The sequence below is a fragment of the Egretta garzetta genome, unplaced genomic scaffold (assembly GCF_000687185.1).
Source record: "Egretta garzetta isolate BGI_Z169 unplaced genomic scaffold, ASM68718v1 scaffold154, whole genome shotgun sequence".
In the NCBI taxonomy this organism is placed as follows: domain Eukaryota; kingdom Metazoa; phylum Chordata; class Aves; order Pelecaniformes; family Ardeidae; genus Egretta; species Egretta garzetta.
In genome coordinates this window covers 3,238,274-3,263,267 of record NW_009259600.1, presented here as the reverse complement: position 1 = coordinate 3,263,267, position 24,994 = coordinate 3,238,274, and the positions used below count along the sequence as shown (strand labels likewise).

The window sequence follows — 24,994 nt, the reverse complement described above, 5'->3', positions numbered from 1 at the left end:
CAGTGACATTTATTAAAAACAATAACAAACTCTCAAAACTGTGTACCATCCTGTTGCTGTCCAAAACCAATCCACTTGCAAGGAAGAGCATCATCACTCAACACTATGAAAATAAATAGAAAAGGAAAATTAAGTAGGGTACCTTAAGACTGGTTGCCAGCTCCAGGCAGCTCACGCTATGACCTCAGACCCTCTCAGAATTCATCCCTATAACACCGATTAAATCAATTGTCAGTAATCTGGCTAAAGATGGCCTGTGGGGCCGAGTTAAAACAGAGAAAAGAAAATCACAGCAAAAAAGGAAAGTGAATCCAAGATAATATGCTTAACAGCAAGCAGTAAGAAACCTGGCTCCTCTTTTCAACATCATTAACAGTTATTAAATTTCCATGCAATTACAGGTGTCTGTGCAGGATGCATCAAATAATTGTAATCCAAGTTCTTGCAGAAGGTTTCAGCTGTTAATGCAGGGACTGGTGAGAGTAACCCAAAATGCTGTGCTGTCTTCCCACGCTGCTGGCCCTGCACGAGCCTACGCCCTCCAAAGTACTGGGTGGTTTGGCATGGGTGAGTCTGGGAAGGGATCTGGAAAACATGTTCACAAAGATGTTATTTAAGGGACAGAAATTCTAACCAGCAAATTTGTGGTCGGATTTTATCGTAACATGTGTATTTATTGTTTACCCAGAAAATTGACTAATTAACAGTTCTTCTTATAGCCACGGCATCTGAAAGTATTTGTACTGCCCAGGGTATGCACAGTCACTACTCTGAAGCCAAGCTACAGTTTGCATTTCTAGCCAAGGCTCTTCACTGAGCGCTTTGCCAATGGGGGTTTTGGAGTGAAACAATCTCCCCGTCCTTCCTTTGGAAAGACTGTCTCATAAACCCGCAAAATCCAATATCCTCTCCTCTTTTCCCTCTTGTTGCCACACCGTCTCTGCACATGCTGCCACCAAGACTGGTGGTCCCTTGCCCATGGCAGCCAGTGCTGATGGGGGACCGATGGGAGCAAGCAGAGCAGTCCCCGGCTGATGGGGAAAATATTGCTCAAGTCCAAGCCCCTGGGGCCAGCCCCAGCCTTACCCGTGCCATTATAAACAAACAAGATGCCTCATTCAGGTTCGTTAGCAGCTGAGTAGGAGCAGTTTAGCCACACAGATGCTTCATCAGGCTGGTGGGGACTGCGCCCAGCCCAGCAGGTCCTGCCTCCGTCCATCCTGGCAGCCGCAGGCAGCGTGTGCTCGCCCACGGTGGCTGGCGTGGCTCAGAGCCGGGGATAAACAAGCATGCCAGTGGCCTAGAAATTGGAGAAATATTGACAGATGGATGGACTTTAATTTGTGCAGGCAAACTCTTATGTTGCTGTATTGAAGGTGATTGTGTACTGTTCCCGCTTTTCCAGTTAGTCTGAGGTCATTTCATTGGAAAGCGCTTGTTTTCTCACGTGTGGTTTTTTGGGGTTGCCTTTGAAGCATGGACTGGGGGCGGCTTTTAACCAGTTTTTAAGGGTCTCCCAAAGGGAACTTCATGGGTGGAGAGTCCAGAGGCTGTTGAGCAGCGCTGTACAGATGCTGATTTAAACGCGTGTGATGCTATCAATGCTATCCCACCACACGCAACAGAGCAGGCTGTCTTTCATCTGCCCTCTCAAGCCATCACAGCATTTTATTTCTGCTTTTAGCCAAGGAAAAGACTGGAATAGTTTCTCCAGGGAGCATCTGCTGGGTCTGGAAGCTGGGCTACAGACCTAAACCTCAAGCTTCATTTGGTGCAGAAGTCCAACCAAAAGGAAAGTGGCATTAGAAGAAACTTGCCCTGATACTATCGTTGCTGTCTCCTTTTCCTCTCAGGCTAAGGACTTGTATTTAAGTTAACTTTACATTTCTAACTGGCTTTTTGATTTAACAGGGTTGGTGGGGGAGGGAAAAGCTGTCATAAATTGTTTCCCCATCCTTTTTGGTTTTTTTTAAAATCAAACAAACTCTGGAGGAAACTGTTCTACAAACAAAAAATAATCTCTAGTGAAACTTGGAGACCCATCTAGTCTCAGTTTCACACTGATTTCTAGAGCAGTCATTCACACACATAAAAATACGGGTGCAAAATGCTGCAGAGAATCTGGTTCTGGAAAACTTCATCTAACGTATGTCATGAAAAGTATGTTTATATTAGGAATGATAAATACATATATATATATTTATGTATAAGGTTTTCAGGCCAATATTAATGCCCAGAATGTTAAAAGGTGGCTTACCGTGTCCATTTCATGCAACAGAAAAATCGAGCAGTGATTGCTACTGCTTCCTCATGCTTCGGTCTGAAATCACCTCCTCTCTGTGTGTGAACGCCTTGGGAGATATTACTTGAGAAGAGAAGGCGTGAAGCAAAACCCAGCTTGTGAGACATTAGCACGTATTGGTTCCGGAAGAGAAACTACAATGACAATTAGATTTGGCCATTGACAAGAGAGCAGCTAATCACCAAAGCTAAAATCAGATTACCCAAAATGAAAGTCTGTTGCCCGGCTGCAACCGAGTTTCAGATGTTCTTATTGTAAGTGTACCAAGAGGAATTGCAATCCTGTTATCCAAACAAGGACCAAAAGCCCAAATCAAATACCAGACAGATTAAACAGTGACTTCCCACGTTCTCTCCGCCATGCGTGCCCATCTCACTGCCGAGCCCAGAGCTGGGCACTGCTCCTCTTCAGATACCTCCAACCGGGCGCTGCTTTCAGCTCTCCACCAGCAGCGCCCAAGACAATTCACAGCACCCATCCTTCAACTCCAGTTTGAAAGACGATGTAGATGCAGATTGAAAATTCTCGGTGTCTTGTCTCATTGGTTGCTGGAGTTTTTCCACTCCGTGCTCACATGTTGGTTGCAGGGTTGCACTTAAATTCGACAACAAATTTTATCCTCTGCTGGACACCCAAGCCATGGCCAGAGGTGGTGCAATATCGTGTTGGCAAACATTTGGGCTCCTTGGTATTTTTGCAAATTTACTAATATTCAGCAGAAGTTTGCAGAAGGACTTAACTGAAAGGTCAATGAAAGAATATCTGCATATTGTAAATCTAATAATCGGGAGAACTGTAATTTGTTTAAATTTAGGAAAAAGCCAAAGTAAACTCTTTAAAGAAATTGCTCATACATTTGAGGCTAGCAGTGGGGTAATAAAAATAGAAATTATGTACATAGGACCTATTGTGGTATAGAAACTTAACCTCAACATATTGATTGAGGCAGTTCTTGTCCCTGAATTAATATACGCCTACGAGTGAGTATTTGTTTTAGGAAAGTTAAATAGAAAGGCCATGAATAAATATAAAGCCTGAGATGAAATAGCCATCTGGACTACATTAGACCAAAATGCGTAATTGAAGCAAAGAGAGCGTACATACTTTGATCCAGTCACGCACAACTGAAATGAAAGTAAACGGGCAATTCCTCTTATCATCGGAGAAGAGTTTGCCGCACATGTGAGCGAGAAGGACCGCTGGAGGGCCGAGTTGGGGCCACCTCTGCAGCACGAGGACCCCAAGTGTGCCTGCCACAGGTATCCTCCTGTCGGCTGCTATGTCAGGGCCAGGACTTCAGCGTAAGCCCTAGCCAGGCTTATGTTTAAACTGCTAAAACCACGTGTCCAGCCGCAGCGTCTCTGCCATTTCCACAGGATTAGCAGCACAGCCATATGGCAGGGCAAGCTTGAGCTCGGCATTTTGTGCAGCTCGAAGAGGCAGGGTGGCTTTGTGGTGCCCTGCTCTGCCACAGCAGGGACACCCATGCAGTGAGCCAGGACAGGCAGCCGACCAGGGAAACACAGGTCCTCTTTAATCCAGATTGGTTTTGTAAGCAATGGCACACAGAGAGGACATGTATTGTCACCCCTCTGCCTCGAAGTCTCCTCCGTTTGATTAAAAGTGAGGACATGGGGATGGGAGTGCCAGAAACTGCTAATGGGAGTGAAAACCCTTCTTCAGGAACCTGAATTCTGCCTCAGCTTTTAAACTCAGGGCTGCCTTGGGGCTGGTGCTGGTGTTCAGCGTGCACAGCCATACTTAACACTAAGGCAAAGGAGTGGGTAGAATCGAAGTCTTCTGAGTAGGTTTTGCAACCTACTGTTGAAATCCCAGCCAGCTCTTGAACGAGCTAAAAGCTAAGCAGAAACTGCCTTTAGCAAGCTCTGCTTTCCTGAGCGCTGCCGCCTCCTCACCCAGGCAACGTGCCGCCCGTCATCAAATCAAAACCTGGAGCAGGCGGCTCTGCCTCCTGGCCCTTTGGTCTCTTGGTCAAAAATGTACTGTCAGGTCTGCAAACAGCTCTGGTCCTAGGTCAATAGAGTTGTGCTGGCAAGAAAGCTAGTGGGTAAACCAAGGAACATCAGAAAATTTTCCCTGGTATAGCTGATCTGGCTCATGTTCACATTACCAGCCTAGTAGACCCCCAAGCTTTTCCAATACAGCTGTACTAACATCAGAAGAGCTTCCCTGGCTGAATAATGGTACTCTTGGAGAGACACTCTTGGATTAGACTTCTCCAGCTTTCCATCTGAGCCCCTCATGTCTGTGGTGCTTTTGAAAATGGTACCCTATCCCTGATATGCATCCTGAAGATGCTCTGCTGCAACTGAGCCTCAAGGGTTGATGTGCTGGAGTCTTAAAATGCTGATACAACCCCCCCCCATTGACCATCTCATCTCAGATAGGACTCATCAAACTAATAGGTGCGATTCTACCAGCGCGGTAAGATCCCTGTGCTAAGGGACAATGACATTCGGAGGCATAGGTGCGCTGCTAAATGAGTAACAAGGGGTCTTGCAATCAGGGCATAGAATGGGGCCAGGAGACAGAGGCACCTGCTCGAGGTCCAAGCAGGAATAAGCTGCCTGTTGATTTGGTGACGGGCAGCACAGTGCCTGGCGCTCAGGAAAGCAGAGATTGCTGAAGGCAGTTTGTAATTCATTTTTCGCTCACTCAGGAGCTGGCTGGGATTTCAACAGCTGGTTCAACCACAATGGCCCAAACTGTCTCCTTGCAGAGCCCTGTCTGGAGTGAGGGAAGAAGAAATTCTAATGAATCCAAGGAAATAATTTTCCAAGGTCCCGTTGTCAACTGCCAGCTTCTTGAATAGCTTTTCCATTTCTCCCGTGCTCCTCGGTTCTGTGCCTGTGGTTTAGTCCTGTGTTTAATGTGATGGCTTTGGGAATGGGCAGAATGTAAAGTCAGCTCTTCTGTGCCAAGGGCAACAGGCTGGATAGTAACCTCAAAACAGCTCTGTGGCCAACAGCATAATATTATCTAATAACTTTTCTTCATTATTTTCCCAGCTCACAGAGCTAAGGAAATGATTTGCAAATGGTCTTTATTTATATATATAAGTGGGTATATATATACTTTTAAAAAATATATTTTTATATATATATATATGTATGCATTTTCTGACATTGCAATGTAAAATATACATGTGAAGAGTTTTTCCATTACTTCCCAAGCTCAAGCAGAAATTTCTTAGAACAGTTTGTCTGACATTATGTAGGTCATTTCATAGTTTTTAGAGGATAGATTTGATAATTCCAGAAAAAGGGGTGCCAGAGCCTGCCAATTTTGGGAGAGAGTGGGAAGCTTTTAAAAATTAAATTTTCAAATCCTTGAAAAATTCTTCATGGAGTGACTTCCAGACTGAGACAGACCCATTTCAAGGAGCGCTGTTATGCAGTGGTGAAGCTGGCTGAGTGACTGAGAGATGTGTCTGACATGCCTCCCTCCAAAAATTGTACCATGAGTCCTGTTACACGCTGGTCATGATCAATGCTCTTTGGTAAAAAACCATTGGTTGAGTGAAGGTGGGTGCTTCCTTCCAGTTAGTTAGGGAAGTCTGTATGCCAGGCCCTTATACCCAGAGCAAAGACAAGTAGATACAGGGATGGCAGCTGAAAAAATATGCTACGCCTTTGAATAACAGCTCCGAGTCCTGACAGCTCCCTTATTTAAATCCAATCTCCAAGCTGGAAAAGGACTTGAAACAAAGCTTTCTGTCATGGGCTGTATCCACCACTGTCCTGTCTATCCTCTCACTGGAGGATGTCTCCCCTTTGCTCTCAACAGTTTGGAAAGACGTGGTTTTTGTTTTTTTTTTTCATTTGCATTTCACCATAGTAAATGAGTAAAACTTGCACAAGAACTCAGAGGCAGAGAGGATACCCCGTATCCCTCTTTCCCCCGCAGCCTGGCCATCCTCCTGCACCGTCCATCTGCCAAGCAAAACTCTACATCGCAGAGACAAATGGCAAGGGGAAAGATTTTACATGAGAAATGGTGAATTTTCAGAGCAAATACCATATTCGTATTTGTTAGCAACAAAAAGTACAGTTTACGGCCACGTGCGGCTGAATATAAATTAGTTTGCACAGCTGAGTTAACCTTCATGCCTGCCAGGGAGGAAGAGGTTTAGCTTAAATGGGAAACCCCAGGTCAGATTTCTCCAGCCGTAGCCCCACGCACTCCCACACTGGCCCTTTCGGCCATGCCACTGCAACCTGCCACCAGCCACCACCGTAACAGAGAGGTTTGTAAGGAAAACGCTGTACTCCAGGACCACGCAAAAGAAGTACAGCTGAGGCCTTTTTCCACCACATTATTCTCCACACCTGAACCCAAGCCTGCTTGCATTTGCAAACCTACCAGGAAAGCCCCTGTGCTCCTACTTATCCAGATTCCATTGTGGCTCCGTGAAATCCAAAAATATTGTCTGAAAATTAGGTCAGGGTGACCCATCTGAAACAGGAAGGGTGAAGTCAGAGGGCGAGAAAGATCTCTGCAATGATAAACAAACACAATTGCTACCTTTTGTCCCATTTCTGAGTCAGTCTCTCAAAGTCTGTAGTTTCTTATCTGGAGATATTCCTGCTCCATCCAGACTGTTCACAGAGACATTTCTGCTGGAGCTGGTGTCCTCTTTGGCTGCTCTCAGCACCCAGCGCTCACGGCACCACTGCCTGCCCCTGGAGGTAGCTGGCTCCATGCTTGGTGAACACGAGACCCTGTTTCTTTCCTGCAGGCTCTGGGAGGTTTGGAGAGTAACTCAAGCCTGGTTTGGGGCTCCCTCGTAGGACTTCCCACCGCTGACATGCTGCTGTGACTGCCAGGCTGGGGAGAGCCTCTCTGCCTGCAACAGCGTCTGAGCGTGCCGCTCGCCGCTTCCATCCCCTTGCGGGGAAGTGGAGGGGAGCCCAGGGGTCCTCTCTGATGAGGTCCAAGCGCCGCGACGTCCTTCACCATTCGGTGAGGACCCGCCACAGATACTCAGGGCACACTGTGAGAGCTGATTAGCTGATGTGGACTTGCTAGCGGTCAAACACAGGCTGCCAGAGGAAAGATTAGGGGATAGAAAAGAGGGAGAATGCCATATGTCTGGGATTTGTCCTCCTTCCACCCCTGTGCCTGTTGCCCGAGTCAAGTTTGAAGGCTCCGTACATGTGCCTGGCCACCAACTGAGAGCAGGAGCGGCAGCCAGGCTGTGGCATCGCGCAGTGCCATGGTGTGCAGGCTCCATGGCAGCGTGGGAAGAGCAGGTCCTGTGCGTTCCTGGCACAGCTGGCTCCTGTGCTCCAGCTGGGCTGGCTCAGGGTGGCAGCGGCTGCCCTGCAAGGAAAAGGCTTCTATGTGGCTCTAGGCTGGGGGGCTGGTACAGTCATCCCTGTTGAGCTGGCAGGTTTGATATTGCTGGAGATACTGAGCTGTGATACCAGTCAAGTGTCATAGGGGCCAGGGGCCAGCCTTGCATTAAGCAACTCCCCCCCAGTGAGAAACTGGGGTTTAGAAGGGTTGGGCACCCAGACTTTCTGCAGTATAAGACAATGCTACAGTTCAGTTTGAATCAAGCCTGCCATATGAGGACAGGCTGAGAGAGCTGGGTTTGTTCAGCCTTGAGAAAAGCAGACTTAGCGGGGATCTCATCACCACGTACCAGTACCTAAGGGGTAGCTACAAAGAACATGGAGACTCCCTTTTCACACGGAGTCACATGGAGAGGACAAGGACAAATGGACACAAATTTCTCTTGGGGAGATTCCGGTTGGACATGAAAGGGAAACTTTTCACAATAACAGTCAACCACTGGAATAATCTCCCCAGGGAAGTGGTTGCCTGCGCCACATTGGACACTTTTAAGACTCAGCTGGACAGGGTGCTGGGCCATCTTGTCTAGACTGGGCTCTTGCCTAGAAAGGTTGGACCAGATGATCCTTGAGGTCCCTTCCAACTTAGGATTCTATGATTCTATGAGTCTATGAAATCATGGGTGTAGATAGGTAACCTGAGTAACTTGGCCTTAGATTCACTTAAATGGCCGGATGGGTCCATCTCTGGTAAAACTCCCCCAGCTTTGATGGCCTTATCCTAGATCCGCAGCTGCCCACCTCTTGTTCCAGCTCAGAGACAGTGGGAAAGGCTGAAGCAAGCCGTGATGCCTCCATCTTGTCAGGATCCAAGCTTCTCAGGATCTTCAGTCTGTCCAAGGCCACCTGAACATCAACTGGTCGCTGAAAGTACATGCAGTTCCTGAAGGGAAGGGGGAGCCCAGGGCTCGGCAGGGGAGCTGGCAGGCGCGTGTTTAGTCCTCAGTCCCTAAGCAAGGGTGTAAATACAGGAAGGCAAAGAAAAATTTTCCACAGGAAAAAAAAAGGGGGAAAAAAATGTCAACTTGCACACATGATTTTTATATTGAGATGCACTTGTCAGGAGCAATGAAACCAACACTTCACTAAAAAAGCAGAAGCCATGAAGTGCTCATTTGCTGACAGGCTCAGTCTCCTGTGGCTGTTGAACTCGAGACCTACAGGGAAGTAAAATCATTTATATTGTGCAAAAAACCACTGGGCTTTATCACAGCCTTCCATGGGGATACAGATGCCTACAGATCCGGGGGTGTAGCTCTGATCAGCGGACAAGACTAGAAAGGCGGGAAAACTTCCCCAGGGGAACTGAATGCAAACCAACCCCCCCATCCTTCAAAGGCAGCTTAGCAAGAGAAGCAGATCCCACAAGCTGATTTCTATAGGCACTGCTTAGCATTTCAAGTGCTGGAGGTTTCACATTCTAAAGGCTCGCTTCCTCTACAGTGCTCACACAGCATCAGTATAATATTTCCCCCTCCTCCCCCGTGTCAGTCATTATCCTCCAGCCTCTCATATGTGTTATCCAGATCATAAAATGCCAACCATTTGTGGGCTCTTTTGCGGAGTCACCCGTTCACATGTAACATCCAAAGAATAAATAATTGCAAGTCATTCCCCAAGGTTTGTTTCCCCAGTGCTGTCAGATTTTGTTAAGACACCTTATAAAACCCAAGGAACACGAATGGTCCAACACAAGAAAAATCCTAGCATTTGGGGTGATTTTACCCAGCCTATTAAGAACTTGACTTCTGACAAAAGATAAATTGCCAGCATCTGCAGATGGCATAACAAAGAGGGCCTGAAATGTCCTGTATTAGCACCTATGTTGGCTCAGTAAATTATCTTTTTTCTATGTTTCTGTCTTTGGTCCCTGCCTATCCACTGCATTATCTTATGCAACAACAAAATGTTTTCTAAATAAAGCTCCAAGCCCAAAGACCCCGCGCTAGACAAATTAACTGAAGTAAACAAGCAAAAGCACCTAACTGGAGTTAATTATATATCTGCCAGCAGCCTTGCTTTTAAGCACCTTAAAGGTGAAGATTTTAATTACTTAATGTGCTCTATTGTTCTCAAATTAGATATGAGAAAAATAACATTGATCCAACCCTTTTTTTATTTTTACGCACTGGAGTTGGAAGGCAAGTGGCTTTGTAAGGGGATTACACGTGCGTTAATCCTCCTTAGCTATGATAAAGTTCTCTGCTTCCTAGTGAGATTGTTTAACCCTATTCTAACAGCTGCAGCCAGCTCCTAAAGAAAGGAGCTGGGGAATATGAATTACAGCTTGAGGGAGTTGAGAGGAGAAAGAAAGGAGGAAAGGTTTGTCTCTTATCTTTTCCCATGCTGAATATCGCTTATTGTACCAGCAGGAAAACAGCCTCAAATTTAGCGGGTCCTGTAAGAAAGTGTGTACCCTCAGCAAGTTGGCTGAGGACACAAAACTGGGAGGAGTGGCTGATACGCCGGAAGGCTGTGCTGCCATTCAGCGGGACCTGGACAGGCTGGTTCTCTGCTTCCTAGTGAGATTGTTTAACCCTATTCTAACAGCTGCAGCCAGCTCCTAAAGAAAGGAGCTGGGGAATATGAATTACAGCTTGAGGGAGTTGAGAGGAGAAAGAAAGGAGGAAAGGTTTGTCTCTTATCTTTTCCCATGCTGAATATCGCTTATTGTACCAGCAGGAAAACAGCCTCAAATTTAGCGGGTCCTGTAAGAAAGTGGGTAAACGATATGTGCATGCTGGCATGGATCCCTTTGTTTCCTTTTTGACCCTGGAACGGGCTCTGAGCATCAGCGGCATCCTAAAAGCATGCCATGCCATCGGGAAGAGGGGTGACAATTAATTCCCATCCCATCAGATGGGAAGTATCCATCACCAGAGTACAATATTTCTCATCTGAAAAATAATGTCACACTGTGAAGACCAACAGGCAAAAGAGATGGATGGCTCAAACCAATGGAGCAACAGGGGACCAGGGCCTGGACTCACAGAATCACAGATTAGCAGAATGGCAAGGGTTGGAAGGGACCTCGGGAGATTATCCAGTCCAACCCTCCTGCTAAAGCAGGTTCACCTAGAGCAGTTGCACAGGACATTGTCCAGGCAGGTTTTGAACATCTCCAAACAAGGAGACTCCACAACCCCCTGGGCAGCCTGTTCCAGTGCTCTGTCACCCTCAAAGTAAAGAAGTTCTTCCTCATGTTCAACTGGAGCTTCTTATGTTTCAGTTTGTGCCCATTGCCCCTTGTCCTGATGCTGGGCACCACCGAGAAGAGTCTGGCTCCATCCTCATGAAATCCACCCTTAAGCATTTATAAGATCCCCTCTGAGTCTTCTTTTCTTCAGGCTAAACAAGCCCAGCTCCCTCAACCTTTCCTCATAGGGGAGATGCTCCAGTCCCCTAATCATCTTTGTAGCCCCCCTCTGGACTGTCTCTAGTAGAAGGCAGTGCTGTAACGAGAAGGCTGGTGTAGCTACACACCTGCTGCTGACACTGGAGGCTCCTTCAGAGCTCACCTGAGACTCCAGAGGGTGATTAAACCTGCCTTGCTCTTTGAAGGTGCCTACTGAATATTGACCAGCAAGGAAGCCTATGTGGACTCTGCGCCTAATTCAGGCTCCTCCATCAATTGTCCCAAGTGGAGACGAACCCAGGCATCCAGTCCCACTGCTGGAAGGGGAGAGGCTGACTGCTGAGGGGAAAACGATATGGCTGCTGAGGCAGAGGGGTAAAAAATAACTGTGAGTGAAGCAGCACAGAGGCGGAAGCAGACCGTCACTGGGACTCCTCTGCTGCCCCCCGAAAGCTGAAGCCTTGTGGGATCACATTAGATGGAAGGATAGAGGTAAGCCAGGAACCCAGCTCAGAAACAAAAGCTCCTATTTTGGTTCCTTTTTCTTTTTGCTTTAAAATGGTTGGCATCCTCCTATCCGGTTACAAAATTACAAAAAGTAATTAGTCCTTGATGAAAGACCTCTGACGTGTCAAGGCAGAAGAGTGTGGCTGACGGAAGCAACCACCAGGGCCTGGACAGGTTTGAGAACAGTATTTAAAGAGCAGAAATTGGAACTCTTTAGCCTGGGACAAACTCACTTGGGTCATCACCTCCTTCACTCTTGCTATAACAAAACAGGGAAAACAGCACAATGCAAAGGAGATCAGCTTGCCTAGTGACTTTGATAAAAGCAAAACCATGAGGGCCTTAAGGTCCTGGTATTAGTGGCAGGACTGTGCCCAATCACCCACTTCTACAAATTACAGTTTCCTCATGCAGGTGTGAGAAGGCGATGCGTGCCTGGGTACACAAACCCACAGCAATTAGGTTTCTCCGCAACAATGTGGAGTTGTTCATTAAAAAAGAAGAAAAATTTTAAGTTTATGTGGCAGCCAGACTCCTACCTTATCCCAGCTCTGGGCTCTGCAGACATCAAGGTCTTCAGCGAGGCAACTGATGTTTCAGTGGTTGGTGCTCCAGGTGATTTACAGCAGTGTGATTTTGTATCAGGAGCTGCTTGGCAATACTGCGATTCTTTGGCATGGAGTGGTGGCCCATGTACTTAGCCTGGATTTCACACCAGTTTTAACAGATGGTGTGCATGAGGAGTACTTGTAGCCATCTCCGTAACCAAGCTAATGAGAGCTAAATTTGAAAGATTCACTGTCAAGAGAGACACAGGAGGACCGTGCTACCAGCTAATCACAGCAGCTTTTCTCAGAAAGGCCCTCTGAAAACTTGCTAGGAGGCAGACGGTCAGCTAAGCAAGAAGTGAGTGATGGCCATTGCTGAGGCCCACAATAAGCACAACCTTGCAGGAAGTTGAGAGGCAAAACTGATTCTGGCTCATGAGAAATGGACACACCAGAGACAAGCAAAAGGTCCGAAATAATCTCACACCTCCAGACAGATGTGGAACACCTCAACAGAGAGCGTGGCTCTGCAAGGAGAATGGGTACGGCACCTGTGTGTGCCCAAACAAGCAGCAAGGAGCCCATGAGACCAAAACAGTTTGTAATGTTATTTATTTTAGAACAGTATTCATGTACGTGGGGGAACAGCCTTCCAAAGGACTAAGATTTCCCTTTGAAATCAGTTCCGATTCAAACACAGGACAAGATCCCCACTCTCGACCTCTGGCTGCTGTCCTTCTGCAGCCCTGGTTCAACTAGGAGTGCTGGACTTGGGGAACTGTGCAGAAGGCAAAACGGTGCGCCTGTATCATCCCTTGGGAAGTTGAATGTATCAGACAACAAGCGTTATCGAGACAAGCAGAGAGCCACCAGGCTGGATCAGAGCCACTGTGCCCCAGCGTGCTGTGGAGATCCAAAGATCTTCTACCTGGCCCTGCATGTCTTGGCCTACCATTAGTAAATTTAAATCAACAGCTGAGGTATGGGTCATGGAAGCTCATTGGAAAAGGTAGGTGAATTGAAGTAAGCCAGCAAAATAAAACAAAGACTAGACTATATGAATGGAGGGAGGGCGTCACCTCACTCCCATTCCCGCTTTGTGTAACACAGTGTGTTCTCATTTTTAGGGATTAAGAGATGCGGGTAACATCCTTGGATTCACTACAGATGCCCTTTTTTTAGCAAGCCCCATGATAATTTTCTGGTAACAGCATGTGAACCAAAGGTCTGGGATCTTATTCTTCTCTTTTGTCTTCAGCTTCCTGAGGAAATGCAGACAAGTCACCCTTTGTCCCCATTTCTAATCTTTAGCATGAACTTACTGGCCACTCCCACCATGTTTGTGATGTCCTATGCATTGTTTCAAAGAAATTCCTTCAACATGGAAGCAGTGTGAGAAGAAAACTCTACAGCATGAAAGATCATTACTGGTAATCATGTTGTTATTCCCTGCGAGGAGCACCGGGACCAAATGAATGGCATGTGCTGCTGGAACCTGAAGTCAACAAGTGGAACACTTCAGCCTGAGAGATATTTTGGGATCTCAGAGAACATGTCACCAGGAAATTGCAATTCAGCTCTATCTGGTTTCTCCGCCCCAATCTCTGTCCTGCTGTTCCAAATGCATTCTAAATGCGGGCAAACAGAGCACGCAGATCCGGATTTGGGATCCAAATATGGCAAAGTCAGCAAGCGGGAAGAAATAAGAATATTGTAAAAGTTGTAGGTATCATTATGCATCACCTATGGCTCTTACAGCACATATATAGGGAAAAAAACCCCGCCTAAATGTCTCAGCCAATTTAATAAAAGGTCCTGGCTTTCTTCCAGATTACTTGTTTGATTAACGGAAATATGCATCCTTTAGGGGTATTTTTCACTGTATTCTTTTTCCTCTCCATTAAGCACTGAAGTCAGGCTACAACAAAACCAATACAGGTTTTTACTAGTGGCCACCCTGTACAGAACCGGATTGAGAAAAGCAAGGACACTGTGTTTCTTCCAGCAAGGAATGAGGGCTGCAATTTTGTCTTTTGGTTGGCCACATGCGAGTTAAATGATCACTGGAGGGTTTTTTCCTTATCCAGTAGGAACATCTCAGTGTTAACAGACAGAAGTACAAGTTGGGTGCCCTGTTGGGGTTTGTGACTAACAGGATTTTCCAAAACTTTAGAAAAAATGTTCAATGACTCTTATGGGAAAAATGGGAATTCTCTGCAGATGGTGTGAACCATACTGAACCAAACTCTGAGCCACACAGACACGAAGCGATAATAATCCACACACAGCGGCTTCCCTTTCCCAAACAGGATGGCTGGGGTGAGGGACAGGCTCACCTAGGCACATAAACTCACAGCTTCGTTGCTGCAGCCAGAAACCCAGGTGAGCGCCCAGCGCTGGAGGCTGCCACCTGCTCCACCCAAGTCCAGGGAGCAAAAACCAAACCACCTTTTCAAAGAGCGGTCACCCTGTCCCACCACGATGCCCTACACAAAGGGCAGCGGGAACAGGAGGAAAGCCAGAGGAACTCTGCCCAGAGCTTCCTCCCGAAGATCTTCGGGAGCAAGTAGCGCTCCCTTCAAACGTGGACTGAAACCAGGACGCTTAGACAACAAATTGGTACTCTGCATGTTTGGTAGAAACCAAAATAGAAGTCTTTCACTCTTGCTCTCCAAAGACTAGAGGGTATCATTTCAGATTTTAATTAAAAGCCTCCTGAAAGCTAGTCGTTCGATTTTAGTTTGCTTTGGTTGTTCTGCAGTAAGTTTAACAACACGGGCACTCTGCTGGCCTGCATGCACAGCCCATGTAATTAAAGTCAATAGGAGTTATGAAGTCTTTAAAACCGAGCCAGGGTGGCTAAAGCCAGTAGCCCAAAATTAGAAGCACTACTTGAACATCCAGGTCACGTTCTCCGTGTGTCTGTGTTATAGCATCACCTAGGGGCTGCAACGGAGATTAATGCCTGGACATTCTGGAGGTACATACAGACTTAGATACTTCCAGATGTCCAGGCCCATAGCAGTCACTGTTGCAGAGACTATGCTCAGCCAGGCCCTCGGCATTTTGATGACAAAGTTCATCGGGTAGATTTATATGTATATATACATTCACACAAGTATTTGATACATTTTTTTAAAGCAAGAACCACCGAAATGCTCAACTGGAGGGCACAGCAGTTGCAGAACATACTTTGGATCACAGCCATAGGAATGCTACTGCTGTAAATTCCCCTACTCTAAAAACATTAAATAAGCCATCCAGTTATTTCATGATCATCTGCAAACTGAGATCCATGAAAACTATGAAAATTAAACTCGTGTATGCTTAGCATAGTCTGGCACTCACATTTTTGCTGATTATAGGAATTCAATGTTTACAATTTACATTCTTTCCCAGACTTTTTTTTTTTCCTGAATTGAAGTAAAACCTTGCTTGATCTTACCATAATAAATTTTAGACTGTTGAGGGCACGACTGCTCCTTTGTGAGAGAAACAAAGTCCAAGTACAAGAGACCAATTCTGGCCTTTTACTGAGAGATGATGGAAACACAAGAAGATACCGTCCACATTAAAGACACAGGAAGGAGCTGGAAATAAAAACTGATCCCCAAAATTTCCAAAGTCCTTTGAGATAACCATAAAGTGGATTCCTCTTTAGAGTATGAGGGAGCTTCATAAATTTTGCTGAGCAGCTGGCCCAGAATGAACAAAGAGGTGAAAAACACACTAGAGGAGACTTGTGCAAGATCTGCTATTCATGATGTTCTGCAGATGTATAGCAAACCATACACTGCCAAAGGCAACAAACAGCAGGTTTGGAATCATCCAGAAAACAAAAAAACAAGGGAAAGTACTTCTTCCAGACCCAAACTGGGTTTCTAGAGCCAACCTAGTGATTTATGCATGGAACTCTCATGTACAGGCAAGTTATTGGCCTGATTGGCACCATATAAAATGTGAGAAAGCCTGAAAGCCTATCTGTCTATCTTCACACTTTCAAGGTAAGCCCTCCCGGACCCAGATGCACCGAGAAGCATGAAAGGTATATCACTGACTCCCAAAAAGAGCTGGGAGCAGACTGGCTTCAGAAGGGGCTGGTACACATGGAAGCAGCACAGGAGGAGGCACCCGAGGCACAGCATTGATGAGCAGGCAGGCACACAGGTAACAGACCGGGCATCTTGCTGGGCGTAAGCTAGCAGTCTGGTTGTCCTCATGCTTTCAGCCCAGTGTATGAAGAGCTTGTGGCCTTCTGGTCCCGCTTCCTTTGAATAACAACATACGTTCTCAATTCCTGGCCAGCCATGCAAAGAGCAAAAGCAAAGTGAGTAAAGCAAGGTGTGTGTCCAAAACACATTTCCATCCAATTGTGAAACTGCAGCTTTAGGGAACTATCTTAACTTGTTGAAATAGGAGCAGTCCCTGCCAGGGCTCCAGAGAACAAAACTACATGATGGCAACGGGTAGATAAGAAGGCAGAGCAGACCTGGAGGGAGAGGGAGACAGAGTACTGCAGGAGGTATTTTGAGTGTACGAGACTTAAAATCAGCTCAGAAACCTCTGGTTAAACCCCAGCCCCTGATCATGTAGTCCTTACGGTGCTCCAGCATGGTCAGATGGCAAAATAGTGGTGAGAAGACAGTGGCACAGGAGAGCAGTGCCTAGGCCTGTGGGCACATTACAGGATGTAGTTGAATGTGAGCACTTGGATATCAAAGCAGGCATGGACACCGATACCTATTTCAATCGGTACCATGCTGCCTCAGGCTTTAGCTTCCAGTCTGTGCTAAACCATGCTAATTGCAAAATAGCATGCAAGTTGCCACGGGACAACTGAGCAGAAATGAAGCCACCTGGCTCATTGACCCTGACACTGCTGATGACAGCTCCACCTGCAACAGCAACTACCAAGGCACAAAACAAAGAGTGATCCTTCAGAAGTAGCGGAGCCTCATGCTTACAAATGAGCACATTTTCAAGAGTTGCTTCTTAAAGGAAATTTCTTCCAATGTTTCAGATTTTTTCCAGTATTTTTAATGCTTTAATTGATCAGAATGAAGACATAAAAAAAGCCTTCTCCAATGTAGTAACAGCATCCTGTGAGAGCGGCGGCTCTTCTAAATTGTTTAATCAGGTATTTTCCAACCTTTCAGAAGAGATTTACAAACTCAACACTTGTTTCTCCCATCCAATAGTAAAACAAATCCAAAAAGAGTAATTAAGACAAGGCTTATCCTGTATACTAGAGAAACTGCAGAAGGCAGAATATAACTGTTCATATTATCGGATCTGCTGCTCTGAAATAATAAATTACAGCAAAACCTTAGTGTGCACTGTAGGCTGCTCAGGAACCGCTGCATTTGTCAGCATGCAATTACATAGAATAAAATGTAATAGTTTCTAAAGGCAGTATGTAATCATTTCCTATGCCTTGCAGGTAGAGACAAACACACATACTGGTGACATGGGCTGATTTACTGAGTTATTGCAAAATACAATACTTTGCAACCAATACAGAGCAAATCTATTCAAAAACTATTAAATACATGGTAACATCTGTGTCCTCTTGTGATAACATAGTAAAAAATATTGAAGTTTTAACAGCTGGAACATCAAATGATGATCTTCACAGAAGAGTAACAGAAGCACTGGTTGAAATCACACTCCAAATATTTAATTAGATGCAGTGCATGATCTATGCAGCAACTTTAATACTGGAATCCAGTACTCAAGGCTAGCTCTGGTTCACTGTATATCTGCATTTTAAAACTTCCCATTTTCATTTAATCCGCTGCTTGAAGTTCTTGCCACTACCCTCTGCTTACACCATGCTGCCCCAAATTAGCCTCCCTTCAATGACTGACATCATTGATGGACAGCCTCCGGAGGGCCAATTCAGATCTCTCCTTAGCAGCAGGGGAGATCACAAGAGGACAGGGAAAGGAAAGAACATCAGAAGCAGGAAAGTAGGAATGAAAGGCTGTGGCAGAACAAGCAGGTAAAAACAGGACAGTGCATCCGCGACTGTTACAAAATACTGTTCAAGCAGCAGAACTTGTACATGGATGCTTGTTGCTAAACAGATCAGGGATTTGTCATTGTAGGTGTTGCACACATATAGATTTCAGCAACAGCGCAGTAAATGATAAAATTGAGATCACTAATTTTATAGCAGTGATCAAAAGCACCTTTCCAATGCCTGCCAGCACAAAGCTCACGTCTGAAACGATGGGGCTGAAAATACAGCCAGCGTTAGTCAGTGGAGGTCTTGTGAGAACATATATGAATTCCAGCCAGAACTGCTGACAGAGGACACAACGTGCCATTTTCCAAGCAGCACTCAAATAGCTTACTTAAGTTTCTCCTCTCCCTAGCCATCCCTCTTTTAAAGTAGTAAAAAAAAAAAAAAACCAAAAAAACCCCAAAAAAAACCAAACCACAAACCAAAAACAACCAACACGCAAAAAAAACCCCCAACGAAACACAGAAAATTAAAGTAAAAAGACTTAATGGGAAATATTTTTAAAGGTGTTGTCAAACAACATTTCTTCAAGGCCAAGCTGTTGCAATAGCATACAGAAGTCAGCTTCCATCAAGATGACACTTCAAATGTGCCTTTCCAATAGTTTTAGGGTGCAGTTCAGCAGTGAGAGCACCAGGTCTGCATTTACAAAATGTGCGCTTGTCCCCACAGGCAAGTAGATCTTGTACTTCAGCATCTGCTCACACACGTAAGCTTTGTGTACATAGTTGGTGTGTATACACTTGCAAGTACAAAACAGGTTCCCACCTTTGAAAACCACAGTACTTCAAATATCTAAACCATTAGACCTCCAATCTCTTGCTTTGGTATTGAATAGATAGAAAATTTACAATGCCATTCTTCAGTCTTACACAGACTGAGTTATTAACCAAGAAAATAAAAAATAACAAGTCTCAGTATCCAAAGAAATCTACAAATACATTCATCAACATGTAGCACGTTACAAATAAGGAGGCAACACATGGAATTGCTATAGTATGAATGCAAACCAAGTAGTCATAGGAAAGCCTGAAAGTCTTCCTAACATTTTTTTCTCACGCAACATCTAATGTCACTTTAGCAATGACGATCTAGCAGCTTCTGCTGTGTTACTTCCCAAGTTGTACTCTTTATGTTTGACCCTTTTAAAGTAATAAAAAAAAAACAAACCAAAAAAAACCCAAAAAAAACCAAACCACAAACCAAAAACAACCAACACGCAAAAAAAACCCCCAACGAAACACAGAAAATTAAAGTAAAAAGACTTAATGGGAAATATTTTTAAAGGTGTTGTCAAACAACATTTCTTCAAGGCCAAGCTGTTGCAATAGCATACAGAAGTCAGCTTCCATCAAGATGACACTTCAAATGTGCCTTTCCAATAGTTTTAGGGTGCAGTTCAGCAGTGAGAGCACCAGGTCTGCATTTACAAAATGTGCGCTTGTCCCCACAGGCAAGTAGATCTTGTACTTCAGCATCTGCTCACACACGTAAGCTTTGTGTACATAGTTGGTGTGTATACACTTGCAAGTACAAAACAGGTTCCCACCTTTGAAAACCACAGTACTTCAAATATCTAAACCATTAGACCTCCAATCTCTTGCTTTGGTATTGAATAGATAGAAAATTTACAATGCCATTCTTCAGTCTTACACAGACTGAGTTATTAACCAAGAAAATAAAAAATAACAAGTCTCAGTATCCAAAGAAATCTACAAATACATTCATCAACATGTAGCACGTTACAAATAAGGAGGCAACACATGGAATTGCTATAGTATGAATGCAAACCAAGTAGTCATAGGAAAGCCTGAAAGTCTTCCTAACATTTTTTTCTCACGCAACATCTAATGTCACTTTAGCAATGACGATCTAGCAGCTTCTACTGTGTTACTTCCCAAGTTGTACTCTTTATGTTTGATTGAAAAGGGGGGTGGGAAATAAAGGGCCTCTGAGGAGTTCAGCAGCAACACTTAAGTGCATTGAAAACATTGATAATCTGTGGCACATAGGAATTAATGGATTACACAGGATACTTTTTTTTCTATTTACAGTATCATACACTTGCATAAATTCTCTGCTGCATTTTTTTTTTTTAGTACTTAGCCTGTGGCAAATCACAGTAACATTATTCAAAGAAAAAGGAAATCCCATTTTCTTACGAAGACTAAGTGACAAATGGGTATTACTTATCCTTGCCAAAGCCATCTACCCCTCTAAACCCCATGAATCCCAAAATTTAATTGGCACAAAAAACATTCTGACAACTTAATACAGGAACTGATTGCTCTTGATTGTTTACCTCTTGACTTAATCGTTGCGTTCACTGCTGGAGAATTATCCTCTTTGCTAGATGTCAGAATTAATATGTTAAAAAAAACCCCAACAAACCCCAAACTGAAAAAAAAAAAACCCATAAAAAATGGCAAGAAAGAGAGACTTTGCTGTTGGGTATCTGACTGCATGACAGGAAATACCAAAGCAACGGGCTCTATCACAGTAATATCATGCTGCCTCTCAGACACCAAAGACTACAGCAAGCCTTCACAAATAATTATGCTTACAGAAGTAGCAAGCAACTCAACTTCAGCAAAAAACTGCCTTATCACCAGGCTTAGTAGGGCACCAGAGCCTTCAAAGCAGTTTCTGATACCAGTCTGAAGACATTGGGATTTCTGGTTCTAGCTGAGGCAGAGGCAAATTAGAGGGGAGTGGGAAGGAACATTGTGTACAATGTGACACAGCTGAAAAAAAATGACATATTTGCACTTGAAGATGCAAAACTCACTGCAGTAAAGGAGGAAAAACAACCAAATGGCATGACATCTGCCTCTGAGGGCAGGAGGCATGGCTCTCTACTTTGCAACAGATTTTGATATAAGTATTTTAAAAACTTAAAAGAAATCGAGTGTGTAACAATCAAGCAGAAGGACAATGCAGAACAAAAGAAGCACGTTTGAAGATCAATTTTGCATCCTTTATGACAAACCTGGACCCATTTCTTTGCTGGTAAAACCCTGTCATTGGGTCTGAAGAGCCTTTACATAAAAGCAAGCAGATGGATACAAGTATGGAAGTTTTAAAAACTTACCAACTGTTGTATAGAAAAGTTTAGTTGTGAGACTGAGAAAGAAGGGCAGAGTTGCTTTTAGTCAAAGGATTGCATACTCTTCCAGAAAATAACAAAACCACAATAAACAAAACAAAAACAAAAAATCCAACCAACTACACCAACTGATTATCAGTTTACTAACCTTTGTGTTTAAGTCCTCATCTAAGGTATTAAAAATGCACTTGCAAGACCTGAACACAAAACAGGGTGTACCTGCTATGACAACATTAATTTTCTTTCCAGCATACTCTTCATTAACTTCTGGTGCCACATGCTGAAGAAACTAGATTTAAATCAGTGAATGGCGAGTGTCAGCAGGCAATGATTTGCACTACACTGGCGGCTCCATCTTGATCATCCTTTTCTTCAACACCTCCTTTTTTTAAACTTTTAAATTTAAAAATCAATCTTCCATTTGGAAATTCAGAGCCAGGTCTGATTTTCTTTGTCACTTCTGGTCACACTGTAGGACATCTTCAGAGACCATTCTTATTTCTTGCCGATTCCATTTGTTACTTTTGATTTAGAGTGCCGATTCCTCCTTCTAGATGAATGGCTTTCACTATTGACTGAATGTTTTGGTGGACTATTGTCAGCACCTGCTGAGAAATAAATATGTTTTTACTACACATATATTTGACATTGTCAAGCTCTTGTCTAAAAGACAGTAAGGCTTTCTAGAGCTACAATGTTTGCCATATGGATTATTTCAGGCTAATACAAATTAGTTGATGCTCGTACTCCATCTAGTGGCCTATTTAAAGAAAAAAACCACAAAACCAAAAAACCCCCCCAACAATTCTTAAGAGAGTTCTGAAAAATTCTTCCTCAAAAAAAAAAAAAAAAATCAGAAGTTTGCTATAGCAGAATATAGTGGTGAAATCCTCCATTTTAAATTACATCGATAATTAAACCTCCACATTTTTATTACTGGCAGGTACTATCAGAAATTAAGAACTATGGAAGCAAGGTCACAGATCCTTGTAAGAATACATTTCTTGTTTTCAGTCTTTCATATGACAGACCATGTTTGACTCTGAGAAAGCAGAGGAAGACAATGGGGACTGAGACAGTAATTCAACAGCAAAACATGAAAGAGGCTGAAGTTTGTAATTAATGAAGTAACAGAAAGTCAGAAAAAGATTTGCTTAGCCAGACTTCTCTGGCATATATAAATGGGAAAAACATTTTGAGTGCAAACAATTTTCTTCCAAAATATAAAAAACCACAAATTTACTAAACTGAGAATAAATTAACATCAACATCCAGAAAAGTCACGTGTGAGATATAAAGCAGCTCTGCTGTAGGTGCTTTTCAAGCATATGACAAATAAATATTTTTAATGATACAAACACCCGGAGCATAAACACTGACAGAGATAACTTCCAGGTGTGAATACTGATATTTGTTCAATAAGCAAGAAGACACTAAAGAGTTAACGAAGGAGGCAAGTAACTTATCTGACCTCTAGCATAGGGAAGTCAGAGAAGGAGGCTGCCTTTGCTTAGGACAGAGAAAGCTGTTTATGACCACCAGCACTGCATTGAATAGGCAAGTGTCAATACAAACAAAAGCTCCAGGGCACATTCTTGACTGTTTCTTAACAAGCAGGAATAAAAGCACAGTTCACATTCATATGTTTCAAATCAAACATGCAATATTCAGAGAGAAAACCTGTCCACAACAGTTACGAAATGCGCAGTGCCCTAAACCTACGTGAATGGCCTGGAGTAACAGCAGAAAAATTCAGTTGCTTCATTAAAAAATAAATACATTTCCAAGAGTTAGAAGAAAAAAGGCAGTAGAGCAAAACAGCTCTGTAGATGATTTGTTTGTATAGCTCCTGCAGGGATGTTTAAATAACTCCAGTTGTCTTCAAGGTAAGTTTCTCAAGCCTCTTTTCCTAGTGCTAAGCCTTAATGCTACCACTTCAAGAATACAGGTGAGAAAGTGCCAATACCTCTACTGAATTTAGAATGAAGCCAGGAAGCATCTGGACTGTATGGACTGTCTTCACTTTCTGATAAGGTCTGCAAAACCAAGAAGGACACGTGTCATTGGGATGCTGGTGGTTCCTGTGATCACAGCACTTCATTAGACTTGTAAATTTAAACTGTGGCAGAAGTCCTCATAAAACATTCAGTCAGTGCTTCAGACTTTTCCCTTCCTAGTTAGAAGGTACAACATAGATGACACAATAAGAACTCGCCACTTGCCATGTGATCTGTTGTGTAACCAAGTATTCTTAATATTCCCCTAGCATTCCACCTGTACAATGGGAACATTAGCTAACCATTCATCCCTGAATGCTTTGCTAAAATTACAGCCTCATTTTGAGTAACTAAGAGGACAGCATTCTTTAGAAACCACAGTGTAATTTGGGATCTGTCCAAGGCCCGCTGAATTCAGAGTTCTTTCTATTGACTTCAGTTAGACTCTGGACCATCCCCCTCTCATCCCCGTTTATACTAGCCCTGGTAAAGAATTCTAATATCTAGGAGCTTCGCAGTTTTAACTCTTGTATAAAACAAACACAGTCTTCTTAATAAAGTACCTTTTCTCGGTGGCCATAGTATTCTGCGTACCAAACCATACCATATAAACACAGGAAAGTTGTAAAGGCCTAAACAAGGGAGGAGAAGAAAAAGAAAAAATAATCCACAAAACTTTTTCCAAATTCCTTGCTGGTTCAAGCTCTCAGAGTCCCTAGGGGTTCTGCATTTGGAGACTTTCATGCTCTGTTTCTCTCTACATCTTTTCTCAGGATGAATAAGGCTCACGCTCCCACTTCAAGGTACACATACATTCTGCCACCATGGGGTGTGTAGACCAATTCTCAATGGGAGCATGCCCTGTCAGTGTGGTTTTTGTCCTCACACCATACAATCATCATACAAAGGCAGTTGGTAAGCACTTGTAGGTATGTTATCAGGAACAACCAGCCTGGGAGAAAAAACTATTTCTCCTTCTCCCTGCCCCATGCTTCAGGCTGGGTTACAAGTTTGGTTTTGTGGTGCTCTGATCCGGGAAGCAATTCAATACTTTCCTCCTCTGAAGTTTCAGGAATAAAATTGTCACGCTAAATAAGAGAACAATAAATTCCGGCACCCTATCACCTGCTCAAACTGTGTTCCCAACTAGGAGGGAGAAGTATTTATCTGTCAGCCTGTTATAAATGCCTTATTTTTCACTGACCATTAAAAATGTGTTTGGCATCGGAGTTATAAGTCTGGCAAGACAAACATCCATTTACTGTTATAAAATGGGCATTTCATGCTGCATTTGCAGTAATCACACTGAAGTACAGAAAGTTGCAGGCTGAGTGAGAATGATTTGCCTGATAAAGCAGGGTTGTTTATATAGTTGTAAGACTTCAGTGTGAAACAACATGCATTACTTATTAATGCTATTCATTAATTCCTGTTCCTTTCCAGTGGGCACTACAGCAAGCAACAAAGTTAGCCTCAATCAAACTGACATTTTCTCTCATAAAGATAAAGCACCCTATAACTAGTTTTTGTTTCATTGTTAAGCACTGGTAAAGTGGTTAAATTCTGCTATATCAAGAAATAAGAAAAAAAAGTTACTCTAGTCCCTTCAAAGTCTGTTCTAAATGATCGAGCACTTGCTTTTCCTAGGACATGCACAAAGCACTTTACCAGCATCCCCCCACAATGATCCCCTGCTGCCAATGTTCCAGAGAGGAAGCTATTTAGATGCTTTCAATGCTTTTGCCATGCTTCATGTTTCACATGAGAAATCTCACT

The 24,994-nt window shown here is 43.8% G+C and overlaps 1 protein-coding gene across 3 annotated transcripts in view; it reads right to left on the bottom strand.

Moving 5' to 3' along the window:
* Positions 1-5,422: 5,422 nt before the first annotated feature.
* Positions 5,423-24,994, bottom strand: part of PTDSS1 (phosphatidylserine synthase 1) — a 40,787-nt gene continuing 21,215 nt past the window's right edge. The window contains exons 10-15 of one of the 3 annotated variants that reach the window (XR_004841946.1): positions 23,782-23,850; positions 23,188-23,257; positions 21,441-21,829; positions 8,422-8,629; positions 6,686-7,645; positions 5,426-6,270 (exon numbers count right to left, since the gene is read on the bottom strand). Coding sequence is in view for 1 of the 3 variants with exons in the window: in XM_035893885.1 (XP_035749778.1) it covers positions 21,717-21,826; positions 23,188-23,257; positions 23,782-23,850 (249 nt within the window). In the remaining 2 variants the exon portion in view is untranslated. Of the gene's footprint in view, positions 7,646-8,421; positions 8,630-20,200; positions 21,830-23,187; positions 23,258-23,781; positions 23,851-24,994 lie in introns of those variants that run through there. The other 2 variants (XR_004841945.1, XM_035893885.1) reach the window with 2 other exon arrangements.